General features: G+C 35.9%; 1 protein-coding gene across 12 annotated transcripts in view; it reads right to left on the minus strand.

Moving 5' to 3' along the window:
* Positions 1-27548, minus strand: part of NEBL (nebulette) — a 111564-nt gene that overhangs the window by 59018 nt on the left and 24998 nt on the right. For 7 of the 12 annotated variants that reach the window (XM_082385318.1, XM_082385323.1, XM_082385322.1 and 4 more), the window contains 7 exons: positions 22116-22190; positions 19210-19311; positions 18178-18279; positions 9434-9547; positions 7671-7772; positions 3370-3474; positions 1489-1596 (listed from right to left, as the gene is read on the minus strand). In XM_082385318.1, coding sequence (XP_082241444.1) covers positions 1489-1596; positions 3370-3474; positions 7671-7772; positions 9434-9547; positions 18178-18279; positions 19210-19311; positions 22116-22190 — 708 coding nt within the window. The remainder of the gene's footprint in view (positions 1-1488; positions 1597-3369; positions 3475-7670; positions 7773-9433; positions 9548-18177; positions 18280-19209; positions 19312-22115; positions 22191-27548) is intronic. The other 5 variants (XM_082385326.1, XM_082385321.1, XM_082385324.1 and 2 more) reach the window with 4 other exon arrangements.

Raw genomic sequence — 27548 nt, forward strand, 5'->3', positions numbered from 1 at the left:
ATAAAAACAGTCTCCCTAAATAACAAAAATATCCATCCATGTGAAATATGTATCAGACAAACAAGGGTCCAGATTTTACCAGCTAAATATTTTATTCAAATAGCAACACAAAGATCATACAAATAAATTCTGCATGAATTTATTCCTATTAATGCAAAATGAAAAGCTATTTCCAGGATCATTATGTACTTATTACAGGGATAGGTAATTGTACACAGAAATTCTCCAAACTGTGAGGCAGGATAAGAGAATATGCTGTCCCCTCCCCTACATTTGAGTTACACATGGCCATTTACCATTTAACAATCCAGGAATAGCCATGAGAAATAGATGTTCTTCAAAAACTAACAGAGCTAATTAAGAAGAAAACATCCTGAATTAAAGGAACTACAGACACACCAAAGAACAATGATGAGAAGTGGTCCTCTTTATGTGGAACTAACTGAGATCATAATTATAAAGCTGAATCTAGGGCATTTTGAGGCCAAAAATGACTCTTAAAAATGAAATACAAATATATGCATATTTATTTATTTCATATTTTTCACTTCAAAAGGCCCTTCTCTGAAAAAAAAATTATTTGACAGAAGTAACTCACTAGGAAGATTGATGATGACTTCAACTCGCCAGTATATGACTAGAAAATAGAAAAAAACACTGAAGTATGCTTTTTGTAGGAGAGCTCTATTTGTGGAACAGAAGACAAAGAACTTCTCAAAGCCAGATTTAGAGACTTCTAGAAAACACACTGGCTAAACCTACATCTGGCATTAGAAGAAAGTGAGAGAAGCTTAATTATAGGCTATAACAAAAAATTAGTGGCTTTTCCTGAGTTCATACTTAGCTTTACCTGTGGGATGCTCTTAAAGAAGCACATGGTCAAGCTTTTCCCTTAGGAATAAGAACCATCTCTTGTATCTACTTCACTGGTCCTGCATTTAAAGACATCTTTCACATCAAACTTTGTCTAAGATTTTTAGATACATTATTTTTCTAGTATAAAAATTATCTGCCAATTTATATAGAATAAATTATAGAGTATAAGTCTTTATAGTATAAATGTGGTTCAAAGATATTTTCCATTGGAAGATTTCTTCCTCCTCAAGCCCTGATGAGCAGAAACATAATTGCTGAGCCTAAAAATCTAATAGCCAATGGCTATAATTTAAGGGAAAACATGTCTCAGCCTCTGCAAAGGATAATTCTCCCCTAGTGACAATACCAGAAATCAGAATAGCAAAAATTGAAAGCCAATATTAATGAAAGACCCACACAGTCCCCAACGTAAGTTAATTCCACAGCATATGATAAATGTATAACTACAGTTAAACGTTAAAGCTGATTTACACCTAATGTCAGAAACAGCCAACCAGTGTAGTGTACTTTCTTCCGGACCCACTAAACTTTCTGAACCACTCTACTGGCTCCTTTCAATGATAAAACATCCAATTTGCATTAAACAGTTGATAACAAAACAAAGGGACCCACCTCACTCTGCATCTTCTGAGCCTCCTTTGAAGCTTGATATGATGGTGTTTCAACAAATTCAAGCATCGATTTCCCCTTATTTTTCTCATACTCTTCTTTGTACTTAACCTTCATTGAAAAAGAGTATAAAAGGCACATAAAGCTCACAAGCCCTTACACAAATAGAGCAAAGTCAAATAAATACATGTGCAAAACCAATCACCCTATTTTCTAAAATCACATTCTTCTGGCCATTTAGGTTGATGACTGGATTCTCTGTGGTTAATGATATACAGTGAAAGTAAACAGGTAATATATTAAAAAGTTTAAGGGATAAAAATGATTTAGAACTAAATAATGTAGTTCTAGGACTCGTATAAGTAGTTAGACAGCTGGGATATATAGATAGGTATCATATATGTGGGGTTACATATGTATACACACACGTTACACACACAGGTATAGGTACATATAGAGAGAGAGAGAGACAAAGAGACAGAGAGGCTGAGACAGAGAAAAAAGGAGAGAGAAAAAAGAGAGAGAGAGAGAGATCTCCGTGATAACTTTGAATGCCTAGCAGTAAATCATGAACAAGAAGAAAAACATAGCTGTGATTCTCTCTTTCTGACAAAGGAAAGACAGTGTTCTTTGGGACTGCTGAATTTTTTCGTAGACACTGAGTAAAACACACACACAGATCTTTTATGTGACTTCTTTCAGTTTCACTAAGCATTATTTAATAATATCATAACATGAATTATTTATTTCAGTTACAACCAATCCCCATCTTATTTCGGTTTATAAAACGATCGATATTTTCTATCTCCGAAAAACAAAAACTAGAATTATATTCTGTAAACTGTCAGAGTGGTTGGCTTTTTTAGCAATATACCTTTTTAAATTAAATTCACAGAAAAGTTTTGATCATGATTCATTTCATTCAGAAATGTATTTTCATTAAAATCCTTAGGTATAATAATTACTTATGAAATTGGTTCTTAAGTTATATTATAATAATAATAATTTTAATGGTAATTAAATCCAAAAGAACCTTTTCAAAACTTAGAACTTTGTGGTGGCAGGAAATATAACAAATTTTTAAATTCCTATTTTTAGGAATACTTTTGTTTTAGAGAAGTATAATAGAATGATCGATGAGAGTGTGTGAAGTATAATAATACACTATGTTAGGATAAAATTTTGTGGGGAAAGCGAAATAAAAGTAAGAACACAAGAGAAAAACACATACATTTCCAAACCTTAAAGGAGAGTGGGTTTGTATATTTTTTAAATAAATGAAGGTGGATATCAAATCATTATGGAATTTATGTACCATGGGATCCATTTAAAAGAGTGATGTAAAATTTTATCTTAATAGATGCTGGAAATAACATTTTTTGCAACCATTGAAATTCAGAACCAAAAAAAAGTTATCAACTTTAAGTGTTCAAGAAAAAATATATTTTTAAAGATTTCTTTCAGAGAGTACATAGAATTTCATAGTCGAAAGAAACATTAACGTAGAATACACTGGTAAGATAGTTTTTCCTTTTTAATACACTTATAATTGAACTGAGAAATTATAATGAACTTTGTGCCTGGAAAATTACTTTTGCAGCTCAAAATGACAAATCAGTACACTATAAAATTGAAATTATGAGATATGATCATCATTTAATTAATTAACTCATATATTGTAAGTTTTAACTTGTGTATAGTAACTATAATATTATGAAATGCCTGCATATGAAACATGGTTCAAGCTTCCCCAGCCCAATAAATATAGAGAGCGTAGTGTTTGAGATTTTTTTCACGACGCACATTCCTTCCAGCAGCTGCACATTCTCGGTCCAGGTGCCCGGCAGTGAGTGTTACAGGGTCTGGGTTGGGGAGGTCTCATACCTGACTCTGGAGCATGGCATTGCCTTTATGGTGCAGGTGTTCCACAGCGTCCGTGTCAAAATGATACATGCCTTTGTTTTCCTCAAAAAGCTTTCTATACTCTCGCTAAAATAGAGAACATGAAAATAAAGTCAGAATAGAATAGGCCGATGAGAGCAACTAATGCTTAGGAATGCAAGCTGAAAAATGCAAGCCAGCAAGAGCTGCAAAGCTACCACCAGGTTCCCATGGCTGGTTGTACAGATTTCTGACCCTGAGCTAAACCAACAATGCAAGATAGACCAGCTCTAGGTGGTCAATGTGAACAGCATCTAAAACACTCAAGAGAAGCAGAGGACAACTGGCTGTAAACACAATGTAAAAGATATTTGCGACACTGAGGAGTGACAACAGAAAACCCCTGACTTGTGTGAACAGGCAAAGTGGGCAAAATAAAGGCAACTTGTCCTGCCCTTATTCTAGAACAGAAATGTATTTAATTGCATCTACAAGAAGAGAGGGAAAGAAAAGAAAAAAGAACATAGGAACGGAAAGCTGGAGTCAGAAAAGAAAAAAAAGTTGTATACAACGGTTCAGCCCTGAGAAAGATTGGGGTTCATAAGGAAAATGAGAGGGTGAGAAATAATTTAACTAATTTTCCTAAAAGGAGAGGGTAGGAGGTGCCTGGAAGAGAAACTGAGGAATCTGGGTATGGTTGGTTGCATTTTTAAGGTGAAGAAACTGGATTAAGACATTATTTAGACATACAGACAAAAAGGTGAATTTGGGGTTTCCCTGGTGGCGCAGTGGTTAAGAATCCACCTGCCAATGCAGGGGACACGGGTTCGAGCCCTGGTCTGGGAAGATCCCACATGCGGCAGAGCAACTAAGCCCATGCGCCACAACTACTGAGCCTGCACTCTAGAGCCCATGAGCCACAACTACTGAAACCGGCGCACCTAGAGCCCGTGCTCTCAACGGGAGATGCCACTGCAATGAGAAGCCTGCGCACCGCAAAGAAGAGTGACCCCCGCTCGCCGCAACTAGAGAAAGCCCGTGCACAACAACGAAGACCCAAGGCAACCAAAAATAAATAAATAAAATAAATATATTTATTTAAAAAAAAAAAAAAAAGGTGAATTTGGAAGAGACCAGAATGGATAAGGATGTCAAATTTGGCAAGTGTAGGACTCTAAATACAACAGGCAGCAATAAGACAAAAACTGCTTCCTGATTTTTATCATTGAAGATTGGACACTTAGTTGTTTTGCCTTATTTGGAAGAGACTTTTAGAGGTAAATGGTAACTCTCAAAGACTCACATCTACAGAGACTTAAGCTAAAGTTTGTTGCTCCTAAGACAATGAGGATTTCAGTGAAAATGGCAGTTTTGTGTAGAGTGGAGGGAGAGGTAAGCAGCATTTGAAAGGGAGCAGGAAAGAGCTAGGACATTTGGGTCTTAGGAGATGTTCCAGTGATCTGAGAGTGAAGCAGGAAGAAGGCCCAGTGCCAGGGATGGGAAGGATGGAAGGTCCAAGTGGCCTACACATGAAAACTGCTTTCCCTGGGGACGCAGCAATGGTCCCCAGAGTCATTTTCAGCCAATTAGGGAACTAAGACATGTGTCTCCCAAAACTCTAACCCGAATACATTAGGGAGAATAGCACCCCCAGGAAGCTCATGAAAATGTTCACATAGTACATCTTGACGCAAGAGAACAAGTTCTAAATAAATTTTGGCTTCTCTACTAATTTTTTTAAAAAAAGATAATTTCAAAGAATAACAATATACTTAGAGATGTTATAATTTGATTACAACTTATTTTATAATATATATTTATAAAATAGTTATGAACTGAATGTAACAAGCTAGGATATATTCCATTACTAAGTTAAAATCCAGAACTAATAAAGTCTGGGATAACGGGTATATACGGAGAAAAGGTCAAAAAATACTGTCCCTAACTCAATGATCTACTGTAGTTACAGAGAATTTCAGAAACTCCTATTTTAAAACCAAAACGAAACCACCCTATTTGAACTAAGATCTGCAAAAGAATTACCAATACTTGCTTTTTCTTATATAATAGTCTCTGTTGCCTCCTAGTGGGAATTATATAGAGTAACACACAATATATATTTTTAATTTATGCAAAGTTATAAAAGAAACTGAAAGCTAATAGAGCTCTATTTTCCAAAGGAAAATGTTCTCTCAAAAATTTAATCAGTATGGCTGTACAAACTCATAAGGCACTAATTTTACTCTACACACTACAATTTTTTAAATTATGATTTATATCAAAGACATTCAGAGGTCTTTGAAAAAACAGCCATTTATAACAAACTGACAACTAATTCTGGCAGAATGTCTGTTTAAGCATTCCCTTACTCAATCTTTTAATAAAATTAAGTTGCCTTTATAAATCAACAAAATCCCAATTCTCTTTACATTAAAATTTAAAAGAAGGCAATTCTGATGTACAATAAATTCGAGCCCGTGTAACATCGTGCAACTTTAATAAGTAGACACTTCAGAGTAACACCTTTTTTGGCTCAAACTTTCTCTTCCATGAAGTAACCATTCAGTCACAATTCTATGACTGAACGGGAAAAAAATCTATAATCCAGGCAAAAGCAACCTGAATGAAGGTTTAAACTTTATAAGTGGTATATAAAACAAGTGGAATATACAAATTTGGTGGGTTTTCTCTGTTGAAGAGAAAATAGAAACAATTACTATTATTGCTTTTCACCACTATTATAAAATAAAGGTCAATATTTTTTAAAAGAATTATTGCCTGTGAGTGGCATGCCTTTTTCCTAGCTACCAAATTTTTGAATTACCACTATGATATTTTTGTTGGCTTATTTACACATGAAACCTTGTGTCCTAAGGAAATTTAACCCAAATAGGGATGAGAAAGAGTCCCAGGTCAAATGCTACTGCAATGATCAAACTGCATGAGCAAAGACTGAACATGAAGAAAGCAGAGGCTCAGAGCACAGAAACATATTGATTTTTAGAAGCATACCTATGAGTCGTGGCAGAAAATGTATAACTGAAACAGAGCCACTCAAGGAATAGAGGCATGTGGGCAGAGGAGGAGGGGATAAGCATTGAAATGGCAGGACAGCATGAATTAAGCATCCAGGGACTGAGTCTAATTCTGTGCCTGACAGTCTCCCAACCTTCATCTCTGCTCAACAGACAGGAAAGAATAATGGACTGCTTTTCCTCCAGAGACCAGTGATAATTAATTAATTAATTAATCTCCGTAAATACAAATTATTTACACGCAGATTACATTTCAAGAAGAAAAGAGGATTACAAAGTAATGAGCAGAAGTTTCAATATATCAAAGCCAAGTGTAGACATTTTTAACCTGAACTGAAGCTGTTATCTCATTATTTAATGGTTTGGGAACCAGGTTTTGACTACAGATTTTTCTCATGCATGACCGTGGGTACATCTCTTGAAGATGACTGTTTTTGCTTTTTCACATTCTTTGCCAACATATCAATACTTTGCCATCAAATCTGTGCCTGATTCAAAGCAGATATATGATAAATGTGGATAATTTTTGAGTAATTATTAAATAGGCATAGAAATAACTTGAGGTCATATTAGAGTTCATCATCACCGTGGGCCATTCTGAGATGTAGGAAATACAGGCACAGGTGAGCCGGGGTCATCAGGAATGAGAGCCAGTGAAGTCAGGGTTCAGATGCACTGCGTGCTGGAAACAGCATCTAAGAGCTGAGCTCTGATGGAATGGCCCACTTGGCAGTGGACCCAGGTATTTTCATCAGGACATGAGGAAATCACCCTCTCCTCCTAGTTGCGTTGAAGAAAACATCGAAACCTTCGTAAGAGTAAAAGTATAGCATCAACACAAACACCCTTGAAATTTATTTTTAGAGGAGATATAATTTAGACTAAGATAACTTTTATGCTACCTACTGAATAGCAGACACTCTGCTCTGGCCTGTACAGAATAAAAGATCCCTGACTTAACAGCCTGACCTCCAAGTGGCTTCAATCTACTACAGACAAAGAAAGGGGAAGGAGAAAGACAGAAAGGACGCTGGTACAAACACCTGGAAGGGTAGCTGTTCAACAAGAAAGTTTGTATTCCAGAGATATTAAAGAGCTAGCTTTGTAAAGCGACAGCCTGGGTGGGATTTACGCAAGGCACTACTTTGCATTAAGTTAGTTACTGAGGGAGGAGTGAAGGCCTAAGGAAGCAGGTGTGCTCATGAGCACTGCAGACACATCGGCTCCAGAGAGCCAAACACCTACAGTTGTCAACAAACGACCACTTACTCCGCTGAGCATTTTGCTGGCTTTCAGAGCATGGTTTAAAAACAAGTTTGGGAGATCTGAAACTGGATCATGCATATTTTGAATGTCTTTCTTGTAGTTCACCTATGAAAATAACATGGAACAATATACCATCTAGGAGAAGAAAATATTATGCTTTTGCATTACGGCCATTATTATTTTAAACACAACAAAGTATTATTTAATGGGGAATTGACAAATGAATTTACAAGGAGCCACTAGATGGTGCTCATTTACTACGGAATGAATAAAAGAAAACTACAGGGACTTGAAAAAATTTTGGTAACTCCTTTTGTTTTATGTGATCAGAAAGGGTGATGTTAACAGAATCAAGTAACTTTAAGAGAAATTCTGCTTTCAAAAAATAAAGAAAATAGAAACTTTACTCTTTAGAAATTACCACCATCTTTCAATTATATTTTCTGTCTATTTTAGAGCTTCTGGTGGTTTTCATCCTATTACTATATAGAATGTTTCTTTTCTCTTTAATCAGTTGCTTTGGAAACATAATAATATTAGTAACAATAATAATAAAATGTTAATAATAGAAAACATCAAGCACTTACTGTGTAAGTAAGTAAACAAGTAAAAACTTTTCTGTTTAAACACTTTATATGTATTAAGTAATCTCCACAATCCTAGTAGGTAAATACTTTAAATATCCCCATTTTACAGATGAGGAAACTGAGGCACAAAGATGAAAGCATAATATTAAGTGGTGGAGCAAGATTCAAATCCAGGCAATTGATTCTAAACCTTGAGCTTTCAGTACTGTGCTCTAGGTTCCTTTAAGTATATCCCAACTCTATTTGCTTTACGTTTGTACACACACAAAAATAATCAAATAAGAAAAATAAATCATTATGATATTCCCAAAGGTCCTAAAAGACAGAAACACCTATTTCAATTGCTGGTAACAAAAGCTGGCTAATGAACACAAATTACAATACCTTCTAAACATTAATGAAAATAAAATATACCAAGTCCCAAGGATATGACAGGAGTTGAAAGGTTTAAATGCTTTAACAAAGCAACAGTTCAACAATAGTCAAACTTAATATTTAAAAAGGTACTCTATACATCATTCAATTATAGCAAAGTAATTGATTTTTTCCCATGTTTCTTTTTTCATACTCTTCCTAATTCTAATAAAAAATTAAGACCTCTTTTCTTATAAATTGAAACTTTATTTTTTTTATTTTTTATTTTTTTGAAACTTTATTTTTAAAGATATGAAATGAAAACAAAACTTACGAAGAGGTATTTCACAGAATTTACATAAGGGATAAGAAAGAAATTGTAAGCCATCTCAAGTACAATTTCTGGAAATTTCCTTATGATAAACTACTATGCACCAGGTATACTTTACAATATGCACAATTTCATGCATAATTACATGAGTTAACTATTGTCATAATCACTAATTTATGATACTACACACTACTTTTCTGAAAAACTAATCTATTTCTATTCTTGATCAGCTATAATAGTTTTATTAGCAATACTGTTCCTACTTATTAATTAATTAGTAATCAGTAACCATTAATAGTAAATTACAATATGAAATTTTTCTCAGAAAAGCTTCAGGAAAATATGCTTCAGCTTTTTCTAAAATTATTTGGAAATTACATGATCTTGATTAAGTATCACAAGAACCACACAGCCAAGTCCGACAAAACAAGAATCAAAATATACTGAAAATAATCTTCTGTGAATTACAAGTCATGAGGCAGAAAGTAACTTACATTACTCGCCAGGGCAGTGGCCAGCTGACTTTGCCTAAAAGAAGCACTTTCAAGAGGATTGTAATGATGTTTCTTATCCTTCATTTCATTATCAAATTTTTCTTTGTATTTAACCTTCCATAAAAGAAACAAAAAGGATAAATTAAATAGCACATTTACCTTTAAGCTTTCAAAGTAACACGTTTGATTTTTAATTAGATCAGATCAAAGCTACCTTAAAAATGTATGATAGCAAAAGTTTAAATTCCTGGTATTCCCCCCCCCATAAAGCTTAATTAGGCATAAAGGGTTCTTTTTAATTAAAAAACACCTCTACTTGAACATGGATCATAAATGCAATTAGGCATGAACTCAAATCCTATTAACAAGAATAATATACTAAAATCTGGGGATTTTTAAATGTCAGTTTCCACTTCTGCATTCCTAACATTTATGATCAGTTAGAAATCAAGACCACAAATGTCTTAACATCTACCACATTTAGAAAATGGGTCTCAAATCTCAGAATTTGAATATTAATTTTCCTAAAAGAATTATTCCAAATGCAGGACATAGCTCGTACCATGGTTTTTCTCATCATTTCCCATTTGTTCAAAAACTCATTGTTAGGGATTATATTTTCTGAAATATCCTGGGTCTATTTAATGTCATTTTTCATTTCTCTGCTTTAACTCCACAATTGTATTCAGCGGCAGAACCATCTCCAATCTTCACTGTGGATTTTTTTTTTAAGTAGTCTTAAGGCAACCAAAAGAAGGATTATCAACTTATTGTGTAGAACTATATTTTTCTCCACGAATAGAGAAATATGTGAATGTATGTTATGATAACTAATTAGAATATATATACAAATTCTTTACAAAAATAAAACAAAAATAGCTAGTCTCATTTCACATCTGCTTTGATTCCTGTAGGCAGGAAAGGATGCACAGATCTTAAAAGCAAAAGTAAGCTCTTTTGTCTTCTTGTAATATTTTTATTACATAATGATTCTTACACGATGTTGTTTTCTTAACAACATTCAGAATGCACCTTTATTCTACATCCTAAGCTCTGCCTTGCAGAAACCTTTACAAAAAAGCAGTTTGGGAATGGCTCATGTTACCTCTTTTAATCTAGTGTGTATTGGGTGATGGTCTCCCCCTCAGGGACACATGCCGGGTACCTACGAGTGGGAGCTTGTGAAAACCCTGGTGGGAACGCATTTGGAAAATATGTCAAGATGGTTCACAGGGAACATTTTCTGTTGCAGTTCCATTTGCTAATAATAACTTTTGATACTCAGTTTACCTTATAAATTCAAGCAAAATCTTGTTTATTCTAATTAACAGGCAAGGTCTCCCTAAAACAAGAAAATCTTTGATTTTTAGAAAATTATTTTATCTTGAAATCAGGGCCAACATCACCAACGGAATAAATTTAGACCTCCTTTACTACCTTCCACAGTAGCTGGCACCAAAGCCAAGACTCTCCCTACCTGGTCCTCCCCTAAACGCACAATGCCGCTCCCCAGCACTCCTCTGCTGTGGCCTTTTTCACAGTTTTCTTATCTGTGTTTTTGTCTCTTCTAGGTTTTAGTGCCTGAAAGGTATTCACTTAATGATGATAGTAGATTCTCTGAACTGACTTCCCCTAGAATGGCACTCCCGATTCAGCCAGATTCACCAACGCTTTCCACCTACTGAGGAAAACACGCTGCCTGATGCCACAGTGCCGTAAACCCTCTCAGCTGGTAGCTGTTTCCATCTAATCAACTGATTCTATGTAACATGGGCTTGCATCATTTCCTGTCAGTTATTCACAGTTCCCAACCTCAGGCACCATGAGTATCTTCGTTATGTATTAGCTAAAAGGCAGAACTTGAGCACAGAGAGCCCATCATACTGTCTTTGTACCCAGCCCTGGGGTTCCCAGCACAATCACACTAAGCCTAGAGGCAACATGGAAGGAAGTGTTACTTGGAAATTAACCTGACACGTTCTCATCTGTTATATAACCTGGCAGCATTTACTCTTTCCGAGTAAATGAATAATTTCTGAAAAACAATAATCAATCTACATTGTAATGATGCCTTCCTTCCTCTATTCATTAAACATTGAGCCTGCACTGGGTTCCCACTATGAGTCAGGATGAGTTCCTATCTGAGGTTGGGAATGCTGATATGACCCAGACACACTCCATCAGGCTTGGAGTCAGTAATCTCTTCCAAAAGCAAATCTGATCAAGTCACATACATGCTTAAACTCACTTCTTATTGGCCTTAGCATGAAGACCAGGATCCCAGACATGGCTACAAGGTTCAGTGGGACCTGGCATTCCCAGCTCTCCATTCTCCCCTTTAATTTCTGTCCTCTGGCCATCCTCGTGTTCTGAAGTTCCTTGAACATGCTGCATGTGCCCCTCTCTGGCCTTCCATATGCTGTCCCCTCTGTGTCAGATTAATTTCCAAGTAACACCCCGCTCCGTGTTGTGTCTGCTCCTAGTGTAACTGTGCTGAGAACTACAGGGGTACAAAGGCAGTCTGATGGGCTCTCTGTGCTCAAGGATGATATGACCTATTTTTGCCATTTAGCTAATGCATAACTAAGACACTCACGATGTCTGAGGTTGAAGAATATGAATAATTGAAAGAAAACTTGATGCAAGCCAGCACTACTCAGCTGGATTAATTGATTAGATTTAAATACTTCAATACAAACAGAACCCTGCATTTTTTCACCTGATGTTTTACAAGACACACTTTTAGTAATACTAACCTATTATTAAAGGTGAGTTTTCCCTGGAAATATAAGATTAGACTATTTTCTAAGTTTTGGACATATTTGAATTATCTGTGCATGTCTGCTCTCCCACTAGACAGTGAACAAGAATTAGATTTTTATTCATTTTTGTATCCCTAGTGCCTGACACAGTGCTTTGAATGGATTTGGCACTTAATATATGTTTATTAAAGAAACATATAAATTAAAGAGAAAATGATAAGCAATCAACTCTCTATTAGGACTCAGAATGAGTCATACCCTGAGGTAGGTGTTGGAACTATATATAATACTTCTCTAATTTCCCAAGTCTGTTCCCCCAACACACACCCCCCACAGTCATTGATAAATTGGTTTGAACAACATCCTATTAGGAAGAAAAAAATGCAAAAGGAAATGAAAAACAATAGATATAAAAATAACATTTTGCATCTGTATCATACTTTATAGTTCCTGCCAGACTTTTATTCATTCATTCATTCATTCAAGAATTATTTATCTAACGCATACTCTACATCACTTACTATGCTGAAGAGTTCTATACTGAAGAGATTTGGGAATCGGGCGGTAACTGTCTTCAAACATTTGCAAAAACAGAAAAATAGCATTTGTTCTACTACAAAAGGTAAAGCTAGTATTGATAGGTAGAAGTTGTAGCCAATGAGATTTCTGCTGATTATAAGGAAAATGTTCTATCAGCTGAGCTGCCCACCAGCGGAACAGCTTTCCTGTTCTGTTTTCCCCTTCTGCCCTCCCGCTCAAATCACTGCTCCCTACCTCCTCCCAATGTTCACCTGAATAATTTCTACACATCTTGCATCTGCCCAAATGTAACTTCTTTCTGAAAGCCCTCTCTGACCTTCTAAACTATAATATTTACTGCTGATATATTTTTGAAGCACCCCAAATTTACCTGGTCACTCATCACACATTGCTGCAATTATCTGCAAAACTGTCTCTGGTGCTGGTCTTCCCCATTAGACTCTAAGTTTGGTGAAGGCATGGGCTATATCTGTTCTGTTCACCCTTGAAAATCTAACCCCAAGCATAGTGTCTGGCATGTAATATCTGGTTCAGAAACTGTATTGTTTGAATGAATAAGTGGATGGATTACATTGAGAAGGGATTCTTTCATTGAAAAGCAGGACCAGGTAACTTTCATGGTGTCTCCAAATTTTGCAATAGTCTTGTAATAGATTTTTATGAGAACTTTCTTCTTAAAGATTTCTACCACTGCTATGCATTGGGCTACACACCCTAAAATTTGAATTTTAAAATGCTGTCTAACCTTTCCAGGTTATTTCTGTAGCATGAGATTAATTATTTAAAGTATATCTGTCATTCATGTACTTCTAATGAGTTTAATAATAAGCAAAGTGCTGTAAAATTTATCTTATTTTAACCTTCAGAACTCTGTGTGATCTGATTTAAAAGATACCTAAAGAACAAAAATGCAAGAGTTTCCCTCATTAATTAACCAGAAAGTAAAATAACTGAATTACGTAAAAAATATATTTACCAGACACTGATACCAACTGTTTCTTATCTTGCTGTAAGGTTTGCACATAAATGAACTAAGAAAATAGCCAAATAGTTTGGTTCACTCACTGGTTCACTCACTAACTTCACATACACACTGAACATTCTATCCTACTTTCAACCCACGGTTCACACATCTGAGTGCCCACCTGCTCACGCACACTCACTTCTGCTAAGGGATCAGGGTAATGCTTTCCTTTCATTATAATGGGTGACTCAACCATGGAACAAAGTATCTTCCTTCCAGTTTTAAGACCATTTGAGACAAGAGGAAATAGGTGTTGGGTGAATTTGCTATGGTTTTAAGGCACAATGTTACCCCTTCTACATAAATCAATCACTGGAAACAAATGAAAAGTTATACCTATGACTGATTTTATTCACATTATGAATATCATATCTAAAAGTTCATGACTACCAACTTTTTAAAAAATATAGGTTAGGTATATGGGATGAAACTCCTAAAAGTTTTATAAAGAATTTTAACAGACTTAGCAGAACTTTCAGAGGTACACACTACAAAAAAACACTAGAACTGCTCAACCGCAATGATAGAACTTAACCTAGTTCCTCATAACTGCATCTGAACAGGGCTGTGTTTCAATAGTCAAAGCCTGACTTCCAATCTCAGTAGTTCAAAGCTTTCAGCACGAGGAGTGCTGGGCTTCGTGACATCACGTATGGCTCAGTTTCACAAAGTGCCAGAAAAGCAGAAAAAAAGCAGACCCTGAACGAAAGCTTTTCATCATAGTCATAGAAACATATGCTAGGAAAGAAGTGGAAAATTGGATAAGGGCACTTAATTATCAGTGAAAATGAAAAGTAAACAACAACACAAAGCCACATATCCATGGGCATCAATTCCCTCCAATTTTGGATGAAACTGAACTAAAAGCTGTTGAGGAAGAGAGTAAAAACAGATTTTTATGTAGAATTCATCATAAAATCCATGCATTTAAGTCTGAATTTTACCCAAAATATACTCTGCCCTTATTTTCATAATAAAATAATACCTTACTGACTTTGAACCAAATGTGAATGATCTAGAGAAATTTGTTTAATCAGTCTCTATGTATTTCTTGAAAGCCTAATCTGTGCCATTAATGCCATTAAACCCTGTCCCCACAGAGCCTGCTGAGTGGTAGTGAATAGATGTTTAAAACACACACATATACATTTATATGACTAATATACATTGTGTTAAGAACTATAAAGAAAAACAGAATAAAGGGGAACAGAGCAATATAATTTAAATCAGCAAGTCAAAGACGTGACATGTAAGCCAAAAGTTGGGTGGAAGGAGGTTGGAAGGGAGAGTGCTTGCCCAGAAGGGAGAATGGGAGATTCTCCAAACCAATTAATACCCCTTTACAATTTAAGGACAATACCTATTATTAAATTTTAACATCAATCTAATTAGTAATGTTTAGGTTTAAAACCCTCTCTTACCAATACATTAAATGCAATTTTAGAAGAAACACTAATCACTATAAATACAAAATTTTCTTTGACATTATAAAACTAAAGGAATTCCATTCATCACATAGACAAATTCCAATTCATAAATTAAGATGATCTATGAATATGAAAACAAAATAACCACTCTTAGAAGAATTTTTTTAAGATGATGACTTCAATAATTACTGCCCTAATATTTGAGATACTTATAAATACACCCATCTCTTTATCTTAGCACATGAGATTTCACTTTCATTTTTCACTGATTTTCTTTTAATTACTTGATCATAATTTTATGTGCCTCCTAGACTTTACAACTATGGGAGCAAAGCTATTGTACAAGTTAACATAGGAAGAGTTTTGTTTCCATTACTTTTTCCGGGTTCAATCCCACAGAGCTCAATTTCCAGGTAAAATGGGAGAAGTGTGCCCTCTTGCTTTCTCTTTCTGTCTTTTCATCAGGGGTGTCTTATCTCTCCACACCATGGGCACTGCCCCGTCATCACCTTCCCTCTCACAATCCGGGTGCTCTCTTACTCTTTCTGTTCTGCATCTTGCATCCTGCCCCTAGCTTCCCAGCTTACTGCATTCCTAACTTATTTCCCTTCTACGTATCTACTTGCCTTCGTGGGCTCCTATATTCACAATCTCATTAGCTTAGGAGCAAGAGAATACATGATCTCCAAAGTTGTCAATAAAAATAAGAAACTACACTTTCTGCCTTTATTTCTAGTCAACGCACCTGAAAATACAAATGAATATACCAAGTTCATTCCGGAAGTCCTATATATTCATCTGCCCAGTTTTTCCCTTTTCTAATGAGTTTGTACACTGTGAGATCAGCAAAAATGTCATGAAAAAACAAAGATGACAGATATAATGTAACTTGCAAATTACAATCTGCTTAGGCATCTGATAATTCAGTTATTAAATGATTTGAGATTTTTTTTTTTTTAAAGTCTGCCTAAGAACCCAGGTAGGATCAAATGGTAGGATTTTTGGTGACTGCATTTGAAATGTGAAAATAAAAACTCAAATACTAAAACTTTCTTCTAAGGACTCTCAAATAAGATTGTGAAGGAATGAATTTAAGACCAGAATCTAAGGGCCAGTCAACTATTTCTGCTTCATTTTGTGCATGAGTTCATGTAAAAAATGCAGAGTAGAAAACTATTCTAAATAGCTACAGTAAAATTATTCCTGGGAAATGATGCAGTGTTTCTATGGGCCAGGCAGTATTTTAAGCTGCTCGCGGTAATTCATTTAATCCTCACAACAACCCTAAGAAGCAGTATTGCTGCCATGCCATTTTACGGGCCAGGAAACTGCAGATGGAGAAATTAAGCCATCTGTCCAAAGTCACTCAGTAAGCCAGCGGCAGGACCAGGAACTCAGGGTCCAGGTCCACAGCCCATTTTCTGATTACTCAACCAAATTGTACTGCTTTTCTAGAATCTGCCGCTTCTCCTACACAACCGAGAGGAACTCTTTGCCCCCAAAAAAGGCTGAAAATGTAAGAAGTCAGAAAATCTAAAGCGATACCGGAAGAGTTGCCAGGTCTGTGCCAATATCCCCTGCTCCTCAATGAGTGTTATTTGGGCTGAGAAGAGCTTGGAGTCACAGCCCTTCTCAGGCCCTCCAAAGCTAAGAACATAGTAGGTCTTCTCATTTTTTCAGATAGTATTTTATGTTCTTCAGTTAGATTTTACAGTTTTCCTCTTTTACATCTCTCCATTTTGAAGTATAATCAAATTAAGACTTTTGCAACTTGAGGAATGGACATTTTCAAAGTTGAAAACACTATACATGCATAAAAATTACTGTTTGTTATCATTGACTTTGCAAATGTTACCTTTTCCCATTACAAGAGTTGTTAATTTTTATATAGTCAAGCATGTCTAACTATTATTTTATAGCTTCTGGTTCTCCAGTTTTTAGAAGAACTCTGTTATCCCTATGTGGTATATATAGTTTCTTGGATTTTCTTTTAAGGTTTAAAAAAATTTTTTGGTTTACATTCATATCTTTAATCCATCTGGAATTCATTTTGTAGATGGTTTAAGATTCAGGTCCAATTTTATTTTTACCCAGATGGATGGCCAGTTATGTCAGCACCGTTTATTAACTAATACAACTTTTTCCCACTGACTTGAACCAACACTTTTATCATATATTAAATTCTTATACACATTGGAACCTATTCCAGGATTCCCTAGTCTATCCTACTGATTATTTTATCTCTTACTATATCAATCCCATATTGATGTAATTTCAGTGGTTTTATACTATGTTATGGTAACTCACAACTTAAGTTCTCCTTCACTGGTCTTCGCTTTCATACTTTTAAAGGCTATTCTCAGGCATTTCCTTTCCATTCAAACTCTAAGATCATTTACCCATACTTCAAAAAAACTGTTGGATTCTAATTGAAATTGCATGACATTTATATATTAATTTGGGGAAAATTGAAATTTTTATCTATTGAGACGTTCAGCCAAAAATATGGCATGTCTTTACACTTTTTCAGATCCTTTTTATGATTTCAATGTTCTCTTCATTTACATTACCTCTTTTTTACTTTGTGGTTAAAGCATTTGAAAATTGAGAAAATAGCTATTTTTCTTACTAAGTTAAAAGTTCTGTGTATGCGTGTATAGATAGAAATTTAATTATTCTTCTAATCTAATTGATATGACTATTGCTAAATTCTAGAAATCCTAGGAAATGTGACAACATGGCTGAACTCATTGAAAAAGGTTAGAATTTGAGCCAAGAGAAAAGAAAACTTAGTTTTATGCTTAAAATTGGACTTATTTTATCCCTTACTGAAATTTACAATTATTGTAATCCTATCTGACATGGTTACAGAAACATTATCTTTACGTATTCTTGCAATTAAAGACATTACCTAAAGTAAAATATCTTCCAGTGCTGCTAGAAACAAAATCTCTGAATAAAATCATTGTGGAATCATCACTAGATTCTTACTTGACTAGAAAGTTTAGAAGCTTCCACAGCATGTTCAAAATCTGGTCTTCCAATTACAGCGGGCTCTTTATTCATTACTCCTTGCCCTTTCTTGTATTCAGCCTAAAATGAATAAATAAGAGAATGTTGAATATTTCTACTTTCCAATGAAAAATTACATTGATAATAGCCAAAATAAAATTGACCCTCAGTCCATAAAAAATATTCCTTACAACTCACCAAATACTAAAATGCTGACTGCTAAGAAGAAACTGATTTTATAAATACAACTTTTTTGTAGTAAAATAATTACTAAGTTTGAGTCCATGAATCCAGTCACCATCATCATCGTGTTTATGTTATCCAGGAGAAATTTCTAGATAATTGAGACCCTGCATTCTGCATACAGATGTCTTCCGGCTTTGTTTAGTCTTAGGAACTGATCTAACCCTGTCTGGTTATCATGCAGTTGAATTTAGTAAATAATTATTGATTTTTAAAGGTGAGTATAGCCTATGTTACTCAAATATTTGGTTCAAGTTAAGTAATCATTTTTAATTAGGATGTAAGGTATGTTTACGTAAAATGGTATTAACCAAGAAGGATGTCTTAGGGAAGATAAAAACAGCCATGATGTATAGGAAGTGTGCATGGGTAAATGCTGACCAAAGAGAACCTACACAATTAACAGCAACAAGATGGAAAGGAGGCCAAGTGAAGTTCTTTGGGACAAGGTGAGAGATAATATGGGACCAGACAAATGACAAACTTGATTCTCAGGCTCAGACATTTGAATGTTATCTTATGCCTGAATAGTATTTATTTTTTTAAAAGCATGACAACAGAGCCATGGTCAAGTCAAGTCTGCTCAGTTTCTGCACATATCCAAATAATTTACATAGTGAAATGGATAATTCAGATGAAAAAATTGAGATGTCATTAATTCAGATGGATTAATTTCACTAACTAAATTAACCATCCAACAACCAAAGCCACTTTGTCTCCTGCAAAAATGAGAAATCAATTCTGCTCAAGATAAGAAAGAGAGATTACATTGCTTATGATCTTGGAGATCTGTGTCGCCATCTTGATGTCTGGTCTGTCAAGCTCCGCATTATACATGTGGGTGTCCTGCACATCTTTTCTATAAAAAATCTGATCAAAGAGACAGTTTTGATTGAAAAAAGAAAACAGAAATGAGTAGTTTCATATAGCTGCTAGCCTTAATGTCCATAACATAATTTTTCCTTGCCATAATCTTCTAAGAAAGCCACTGACCCTAAGTTTTTTTTTTTAATTTTTATGTGCAACATTTATTTGGATAACTATATTCTCTTTTTACTATGCCAATGCCTCACTAACATTATTGCATATGAACTGAATTTATACAACATAAAAAATATAATCCCAAGACCTTGGCACAGAACCAATCTTATAAGATTTTACATATACCATCCTTATAAGCATGTCATTCTGTGTAAGTGTATATGTGCATATTCACATACAGAATATCCTCACCAAGGGCGTTAACTTGTCTACCACACAGTCTTGACCCCCAGGGGATACAGGATAAGCTCCAGCACACGAATATGGAAAATCATTTCCTGGGGTGAGGGTATGTGAAACTCTGGAACTCTCCAGCTTTCACCCTCCCAACCACACCTTTCTCTTCCTTTTCTGATTGGACTCTTCAAATGCCCCTTATCTGGGAGGCCTAGCGATGGGTACTGATAGTTTTATTCTAGTAAATATCATTGCAATGACTTGATCCTCCAACAATAAAAGGATTCACATTAAGGAATATTCATCCTCTGAATACACATTAGATGCAATCAAATCAAAGTGTGGAAAATAGAGATTTAAAGAGAAAAATATATATAAATTTTGCCAAACGTACTTTAGATGACAGTGGTCATTTACATTAACTTGACTGACAAATGAGAGGAGAGACCAGAAGCCAACTCATATAATCCCCGATGGGCAAACATCTCAGTCTGTCTGCTTCTCTATTTCCTGAGATTGGTCATGAGCTGAAGAAATATTTATCTATTTGCCAGATGGAGTTCTATATGGCAAATTCACCAGTGGGTGGCTAGTCAACTTGTCCATTACATTAGATACTATTAAATTTATAATGCAAAGGGTGTAGTAACAGTCACTTTTAAAACCCATCTTCACTTTTTCAAGATGGAAAAGGTAGAACACAGAAATGTACAACTGAACATCTATACAAAATGCACAATTAATTGCATTTGTACAAAACAAGTATTTCTAATGTTGCCTGCAAGCTTTCTGCAATAGCATCATCTGGGGTACTTATTAAAATTTTTAGATTCCTGAGATCCATCCTCAATCCTCTGTAACAGAATTTTGGTAAATGGGGCCCAAGAATCCGCATTTTAATGAATTCCCCAGTTGACCACTATGAATCAGTGCTCTGGATAATATCAGTGTATCTTGTTATTTTCCTTTCAACCTTGCAGCGTTAAAAAAAATTTGTACATTTTTATTTCTTTCAAAAATAATATCAAGTGTACGAAATGACAATGCATTAAAACTTTCATAGGATCCTTAATGCATTATATGATTTTATTTCCATGAAGCATGTATATGCACTTCTATTTAAGAACTTGCACTGGGACTTCCCTGGTGGTCCAGTGGCTAAGGCTCCACGCTCCCAGTGCAGAGGGCCCAGGTTCAATCCCTGGTTAGGGAACCTGGATCCCGCGTGCCACAACTAAGACCTGATGCAGCCAAATAAATTAATTAATTTAAAAAAAAAAAAAAAAAGAGCTTGCATTGGCTTCACCACCAACTACTTTTTAAACTATGTTTATAATTATGAACCTGTCTGACAAGTGAACACAGCTTAAATATAATTAGCATAATTTTGGCAAGAACATCTTTTCCTTCACTACTTGTATTTTCATAGTCTTTACGTTAAGCCATTTTAAGTAGGTTTTGTGCACACCGGTAGCAAAAGAAACAAAAATAATCTGAAAACTGAGTTATTTTGTTGGGTGAGTTTAAAATCTTCAGGGATTTAAAATAAGCCAATTTTGATTGGTTTCAAAAAGCAACACACTCGTCTACAAATGATGGCCAATCAACCTCAGCCTGCACCGAGTTAAACACAAACTGTGTCAACAAAAGCGGACTCTCAGGTGAAAACAATCCAAAATTACTACCCACCTACAAGACTAACTGTTTCTAAGTTACTACATTCAGATGAAAGCCGTAGGGGGGAATGTCTTTTTGTTTAGAAAAGAATGAGGGTAAAAATGTAAACCCTTACTTTCTGAAAAGAGCTGCAACCTTTCAGAAATCTATGCTTTACATGGGTTACCTAATTATATGCTGTTCAGCCTAATGGCTGTGTGAAGAGAGGCGAACAGCACAAAGACGGCGGGAGCGGGGCAATGAATAGGGCCCCACCGTCCATGTAAATTGCAAATTAGAGGCCAGCCTACGTGACTCAAAACAAATATTAAGATTGACATGAGCTGCACATTCAAACAAGCGGACACCACAGAGCCACACAGGAGAAAAACCCAGGAGCCTGGTCTCTACCGAGCTCCCAGAATATCAAGGTTTGAGGTTATCCCACAGGAACGGGGGCTTACGCTGAGGGACACTGAGAGCGGCAAGCTCCTGATTTTCGCTACCTGCAAGGACGTCTGAACATTGGAAACAAGGTTACCCGAGCAGATTACTCATCTTCCTCCACCTAACCTGTTACTTAGGGCCAAGGGAAGCTCATCTGACATTTCTCAAATGTCTGCAACATGTGTTTGCTCCCTTCCTCAGGCCGTCACAACTGAGGGAGAATAAAAACGTTACAGTGGAAGAGAGGTTTGTGAGAGGAAGGGCAAAGAAAAAAAAAAAATATATATATATATATACACACACGCACACATACACTCTTTTTTTTCTGAATAATCCAAACCCTAAATGCTCACTGTGTTGGGACGACGACAGATGGGACCCCATTCTCCAGGCACTCTTCTCAAGATGAGATGGCGTTCTATAAAAAACTGTTTTGAATAAGAAGAAAGACAGAGATTCCTGAAAATCTCTGAAAATTCCTGAAAATCAACCCAGGACAGGTGCAGGCCTGAGGGTCAATGACTGATTTTGCCTCGTTTTATTTAATGTTTTGTTCCCTATCCTGTCCTCAGAGTAAGAGAATGAAAAAGAAGGCGGAGGGAGGAGAAGTGAAAGGGGGAGGGAAGAAAGAGGAGGAGGAAGAAGAGGAGAAATAATAATAATAACAGTAATAATAATTGTCATTTTAGGCCATTTATTATGTACCAGCTACCATATTAAGGACTTAACATTCACTGTCTCACTCACACATTTCTTAAATGTATGACTATAACGATTTATATCCATTAAACCAAGTTCCCTTTATGACTCTTCTATTTCAAATTTTTTCTTAATTTTAAACTAGTTATTCTCACTAATGAACATTAGAATAATCCTAGTAAGTTCCACATAGGAAACAAATGGAATTTTAATGGGCATTGCACTAAACCTACCAAACAATGTAGGGAAAAATGATATCTCAACATGATTTCAGTCTGTTCACAGGAGAAGGTATATTTCTCCATTTCTTTAAATCTTTTATTTTAGCTTTCAGTGAAGTTTCATCCTTATCTTCCATAGGTCCTATACAGGAAAATACAATCATTATCATATTATTATCACTTTTATACATTTATTTTGCACTCAAGATAAACTGCTTTATCTTTTTAGCAGTATATAATATTTTCGCAAAGACTAGTTATGGTTTCTTCCACCGAAGCACCTAGAATTATTACTGTACATGCTTGATCTCTTCCTCCCGCCTTTTTTTTCCCCACTGAATTTACTTCCTTGCCCTTTTCCACATATCTGGATCATTTTCCTAAATTATTCCTTTGTAGTGGACATGTGTTAATTTTTTAAAAATCTGCCTAGCAGCATTATTTATTTGGAAACTGCCCTTCCCTCACTCCACGTGATCTCGCGGGGCCATCAAAAGCAGCCTTCCTGCCTAGTGACAGGAGTGGCCATGTGACAGGTTGTCCAATCAGATAGCCCAACCCTTGGGAAACCATGATTAAATCGAGGGCAGACACATAACCAAGCAAGGCCAGAGTCATTGATGGATCTGAGGCTGGGGGAAAAAGAACTGCTGTCCTTTCCTCTGGGATCAGTTGCTGTGAGGATGATTTAATTTTGGAAACACCAGCCTTGAGACCACCTAGACAGAGTTTGTCTGCAAGTGAAGTCATACAGAAGCAAGCCGAGCCAAGAGATGGGAAGAGAAGGAGAGTCCTCGTGACACTGTGCAGCCTCTGGAGCCCGTTATGCCTGAAGGTAGCTTGAATTTCCCAGTTACACAAACCAATAAATTCTCGTTTTTCACTTGAGCTAACATAAGATGGATTTCTGTTACTGAACCTAGAAACTCCAAATGCAGCCTCCATTTCATACGTTTTTCTGCAGTGTCAAATCTGTTCTTTATGGCCTCCAATAAAGATTTTAATTTTATCACCTGAAACTAACACAATATTGCAAATCAACTATAGTTAAACTTTTTTTTAAAGATTTTAATTCTGTCAAAATCTGTCATTGAATTTCTTCCTTATCTCACCATGTTCACTTTCTCCCTCAGCTTGTATTTTCATCTCATTTCATTGTCTTTTAATCTCAGCTTATTCTCCCCTTATAATCTTTCTACTTCTGTTTCATAAGGCCACATCTTTTGCATGTATCCTACAGTCATGCTGAGCGTCCCACGTGCCAGGCGCTGTTCTAAACACTTTAAACACATTCATTTCTTAAATCCTCACCCCTCCCTTGCTGTGCTCGATTGTCTGTACTCAACTGGGCTCCATCAACACTCCCTCCCAAGGCTAGAACTAGTTATCCAGAATCCCCTTCCTTGTATCGTTAGAACTAGTTATCCAGAATCCCCTCCTTGTATCGTTCTTGGTTGGACTTGGCCAATAAGAGGAACTTTCAATTAGATATTGAAAATGGAAGTGAAATGGCTGCCTTTATTCTTCACGTACAGCCAGACACATTGAGCAAAGGATTCCCAGTGACTCTGCAGCAAGCTCTTCATGTTTAGACAACAGTGATTTGAGATTCTTCAATAGGTGAGTTAATAAACTAGAGAAAAGCAAAACCTCCACCATGATGGTCCATACAGTGAAATTCAAGCACTTGGAGATGCGAAGAGCGAGAGCTGAGGGATGGCAGGCAGGATGGAAGCCACAGACAGACACCTGCGAGGCTAAGGGCAAGGTGAGCAGACAGACCAAAAGAAATCAAATCCAACTGGCCCCGAACTCATTCATTCCCTTTGCTTCTCTGGTGAAGGTTAAAATGATTCTTGGTGAGAAGAAACTAGACAGGGTAAGTATGTAGGACAGAAGTAAGTAGTGTAAACTGTATTCAGTCATAATCTCAAAAACACCAGTTCAGTCAGCCTCAAGAAATTCTTTTGTCATAAACTCTTACATTTGAGAAGCCCTCCAAGTGTCATCAAGTAGTCGCATGGACTGGAAATTCTATCTTAATAAGACTTACTTCTGTTTGGGTATGCTGCATGTAAAAAACAACTGAATCATTAAATTGTAAATATTATTTTTAAAGGAAAATGTAAACCTTTGAAATATAAGTAAATGCAGGATCTGATATTCATCAGAAAACAAAATTGTTTTTCAATTTTCTGAACAGTGGAGTAAAATATAGAGCTGTATCTAACAGTTTATCATTATTAGCAGTATTATCATTGTTTATAAAAGCATTTTAGAGTTGAAAAAAAAAAGTTGAAAAGTTGAAAGTTGAAAAGTTTTCTCATACATGATTTAATTTAATCACCACCACAATCTTGTGAAGAAAGCAGGATAGGTATTGCTAACTATTCTGCCTTAGAGATGAACAAAATACTAATATACCTATTTTAATACTAAATTCTAAAAGCGCTGTTATTTTAAGTCACATCACGGAATCACAGAGTCACAAATGTTTTTCCAGTATCATTTAACTGATTTATCCTTAAAGATTTCTCTCTGTCTGACGGAATAGAAATTCTGTCTGCTTATTAGGTTTGTTTTTTTATATTTACTGGAGTATAACTGCTTTATAATGTTGTGTTAGTTTCTGTTGCACAACAAAGTGAATCAGCTATAAGTATACATATATCCCCATATCCCCTCCCTCTTGCATCTCCCTCCCATCCTATCCCACCCCTCTAAGTGGTCACAAAGCACCAAGCTGATCTCCCTGTGCCATGCAGCAGCTTCCCACCAGCCATCCATTTTACATTTGGTAGTGTATATATGTCAGTGCTACTCTCTTACTTCGTCCCAGCTTACCCTTCACCCCGAGTCCTCAAGTCCATTCCCTACATCTGCATCTTTATTCCTGCCCTGCCACTAGGCTCATCAGTACCATTTTTCTAGATTCCATATAAATGTGTGTTAGTATACGGTATTTGTTTTTCTCTTTCTGACTTACTTCACTCTGTATGACAGACTCTAGGTCCATCCACCTCATTACAAATAACTCAATTTCGTTCCTTTTTATGGCTGGGTAATATTCCATTGTATATATGTGCCACATCTTCTTTATCCACTCGTCTGTCGATGGACATTTAGGCTGCTTTCATGACCTGGCTTTGGAAATAGAGCTGCAATGAACATTGTGGTACATGACTCTTTTTGAATTATGGTTTTCTCAGGGTATATGCCCAGTAGTGGGATTGCTGGGTCATATGGTAGTTCTATTTTTAGTTCTTTAAGGAACCTCCATACTGTTCTCCACAGTGGCTGTCTCAATTTACATTCGCACCAACAGTGCAGGAAGGTTCCCTTTTCTCTACACCCTCTCCAGCATTTATTGTTCGTAGATTTTTTGATGATGGCCATTCTGACCAGTGTGAGGTGATACCTCTTTGTGGTTTTGATTTGAATTTCTCTAATGATTAGTGATGTTGAGTATCTTTTCATGTGTTTGTTGGCAATCTGTATGTCTTCTTTGGAGAAATGTCTATTTAGGTCTTCTGCCCATTTTTGGATTGGGCTGTTTGTTTTTTCTGATATTGAGCTGCATGAGCTGCTTGTATATTTTGGAGATTAATCCTTCGTCAGTTGCTTCGTTTGCAAATATTTTCTCCCATTTGAGGGTTGTCTTTTCGTCTTGTTTATGGTTTCCTTTGCTGTGCAAAAGCTTTTAAGTTTCATTAGGTCCCATTTGTTTATTTTTTATTTTATTTCCATTATTCTAGGAGGTGGGTCAAAAAAGATCTTGCTGTGATTTATGTCAAAGAGTGTTCTGCCTATGTTTTCCTCTAAGAGAAAAGTTTTTATTAATGTTAAGAAAGTACATATATCATTCTTGAAAAGAACATTAAGTCTCTAGTTTCCCCTGCTGGATACTTCTTTCTAATACACATTGAACTGATTACCAATATGGCATTTTGGGAAAGTTTACCACTCTAATTTCATCACAAGTCTATACAGACCACATTATTTATAAAACTTAAAATGGCAGTTTAAAATTTGTTTGACTTACTTTAGAAGTACTGGACTTCATGTCTCTGATAAGATTCATGAAAACTATTAATGTTACTGGGGTTTTCATTTCAAGCCCATCTTTAGGGGAAAGTAACAGGATAGAATATCTCCAGTTCCTCTAATTACATTAGAAAAAATTTGGCAGGGGTACATCCCTGAAGATACAAAAAAATTTAGATTGGCTCTTTTTAATCATTTTTTGACTGCAGTATCAACAAGATAGGTAGTTAACTGGGTTCAGGAACCTTCTGAATATGCCCTTCTGACCTAAATGCTTCTTAATATAAATTTCATATTGATTTGGCCTTTTTAGAAATCTAATCTAGTTTCATTGTTTTGAATTAACTATGATATCACCCTAAACTCTTTTTTTTTTTTAGTATCTTTATTGGAGTATAATTGCGTTACAATGTCGTGTTAGTTTCTGCTGTACCACAAAGTGAATCAGCTATATGTATCACCCTAAACTCTTAAATCACCCTTCAAAACTGAAGGAGGACCAAACAGAACTAATATTTTATGGACTGGCTCTTCTACAGAGCCCTTTACATATCATATCTCATTTATCACTTGCAAGAGCCCTGTGAGATGGGTATCACTGCCCCAACTTTAGATGAAAAAAAAAAAAAAACAGATTTGGAGACATTTGTAACTTGTCCAAGGTCATCCAGGCAACACGTGGCAAAGGAAGCATTTTAACCCTGGCCTGACTCCCAACTCCTTTTCTATCATATGTGACAGTGGAGGATATTATGAGAAATAATTTTTTCCTGTTCCATGATCATCGAATTTGGGGGTGAAAGAAGAGACTACTGCCCCCAG

This window comes from Balaenoptera borealis (assembly GCF_965194805.1).
Source record: "Balaenoptera borealis genome assembly, chromosome: 3".
Classification (NCBI taxonomy): domain Eukaryota; kingdom Metazoa; phylum Chordata; class Mammalia; order Artiodactyla; family Balaenopteridae; genus Balaenoptera; species Balaenoptera borealis.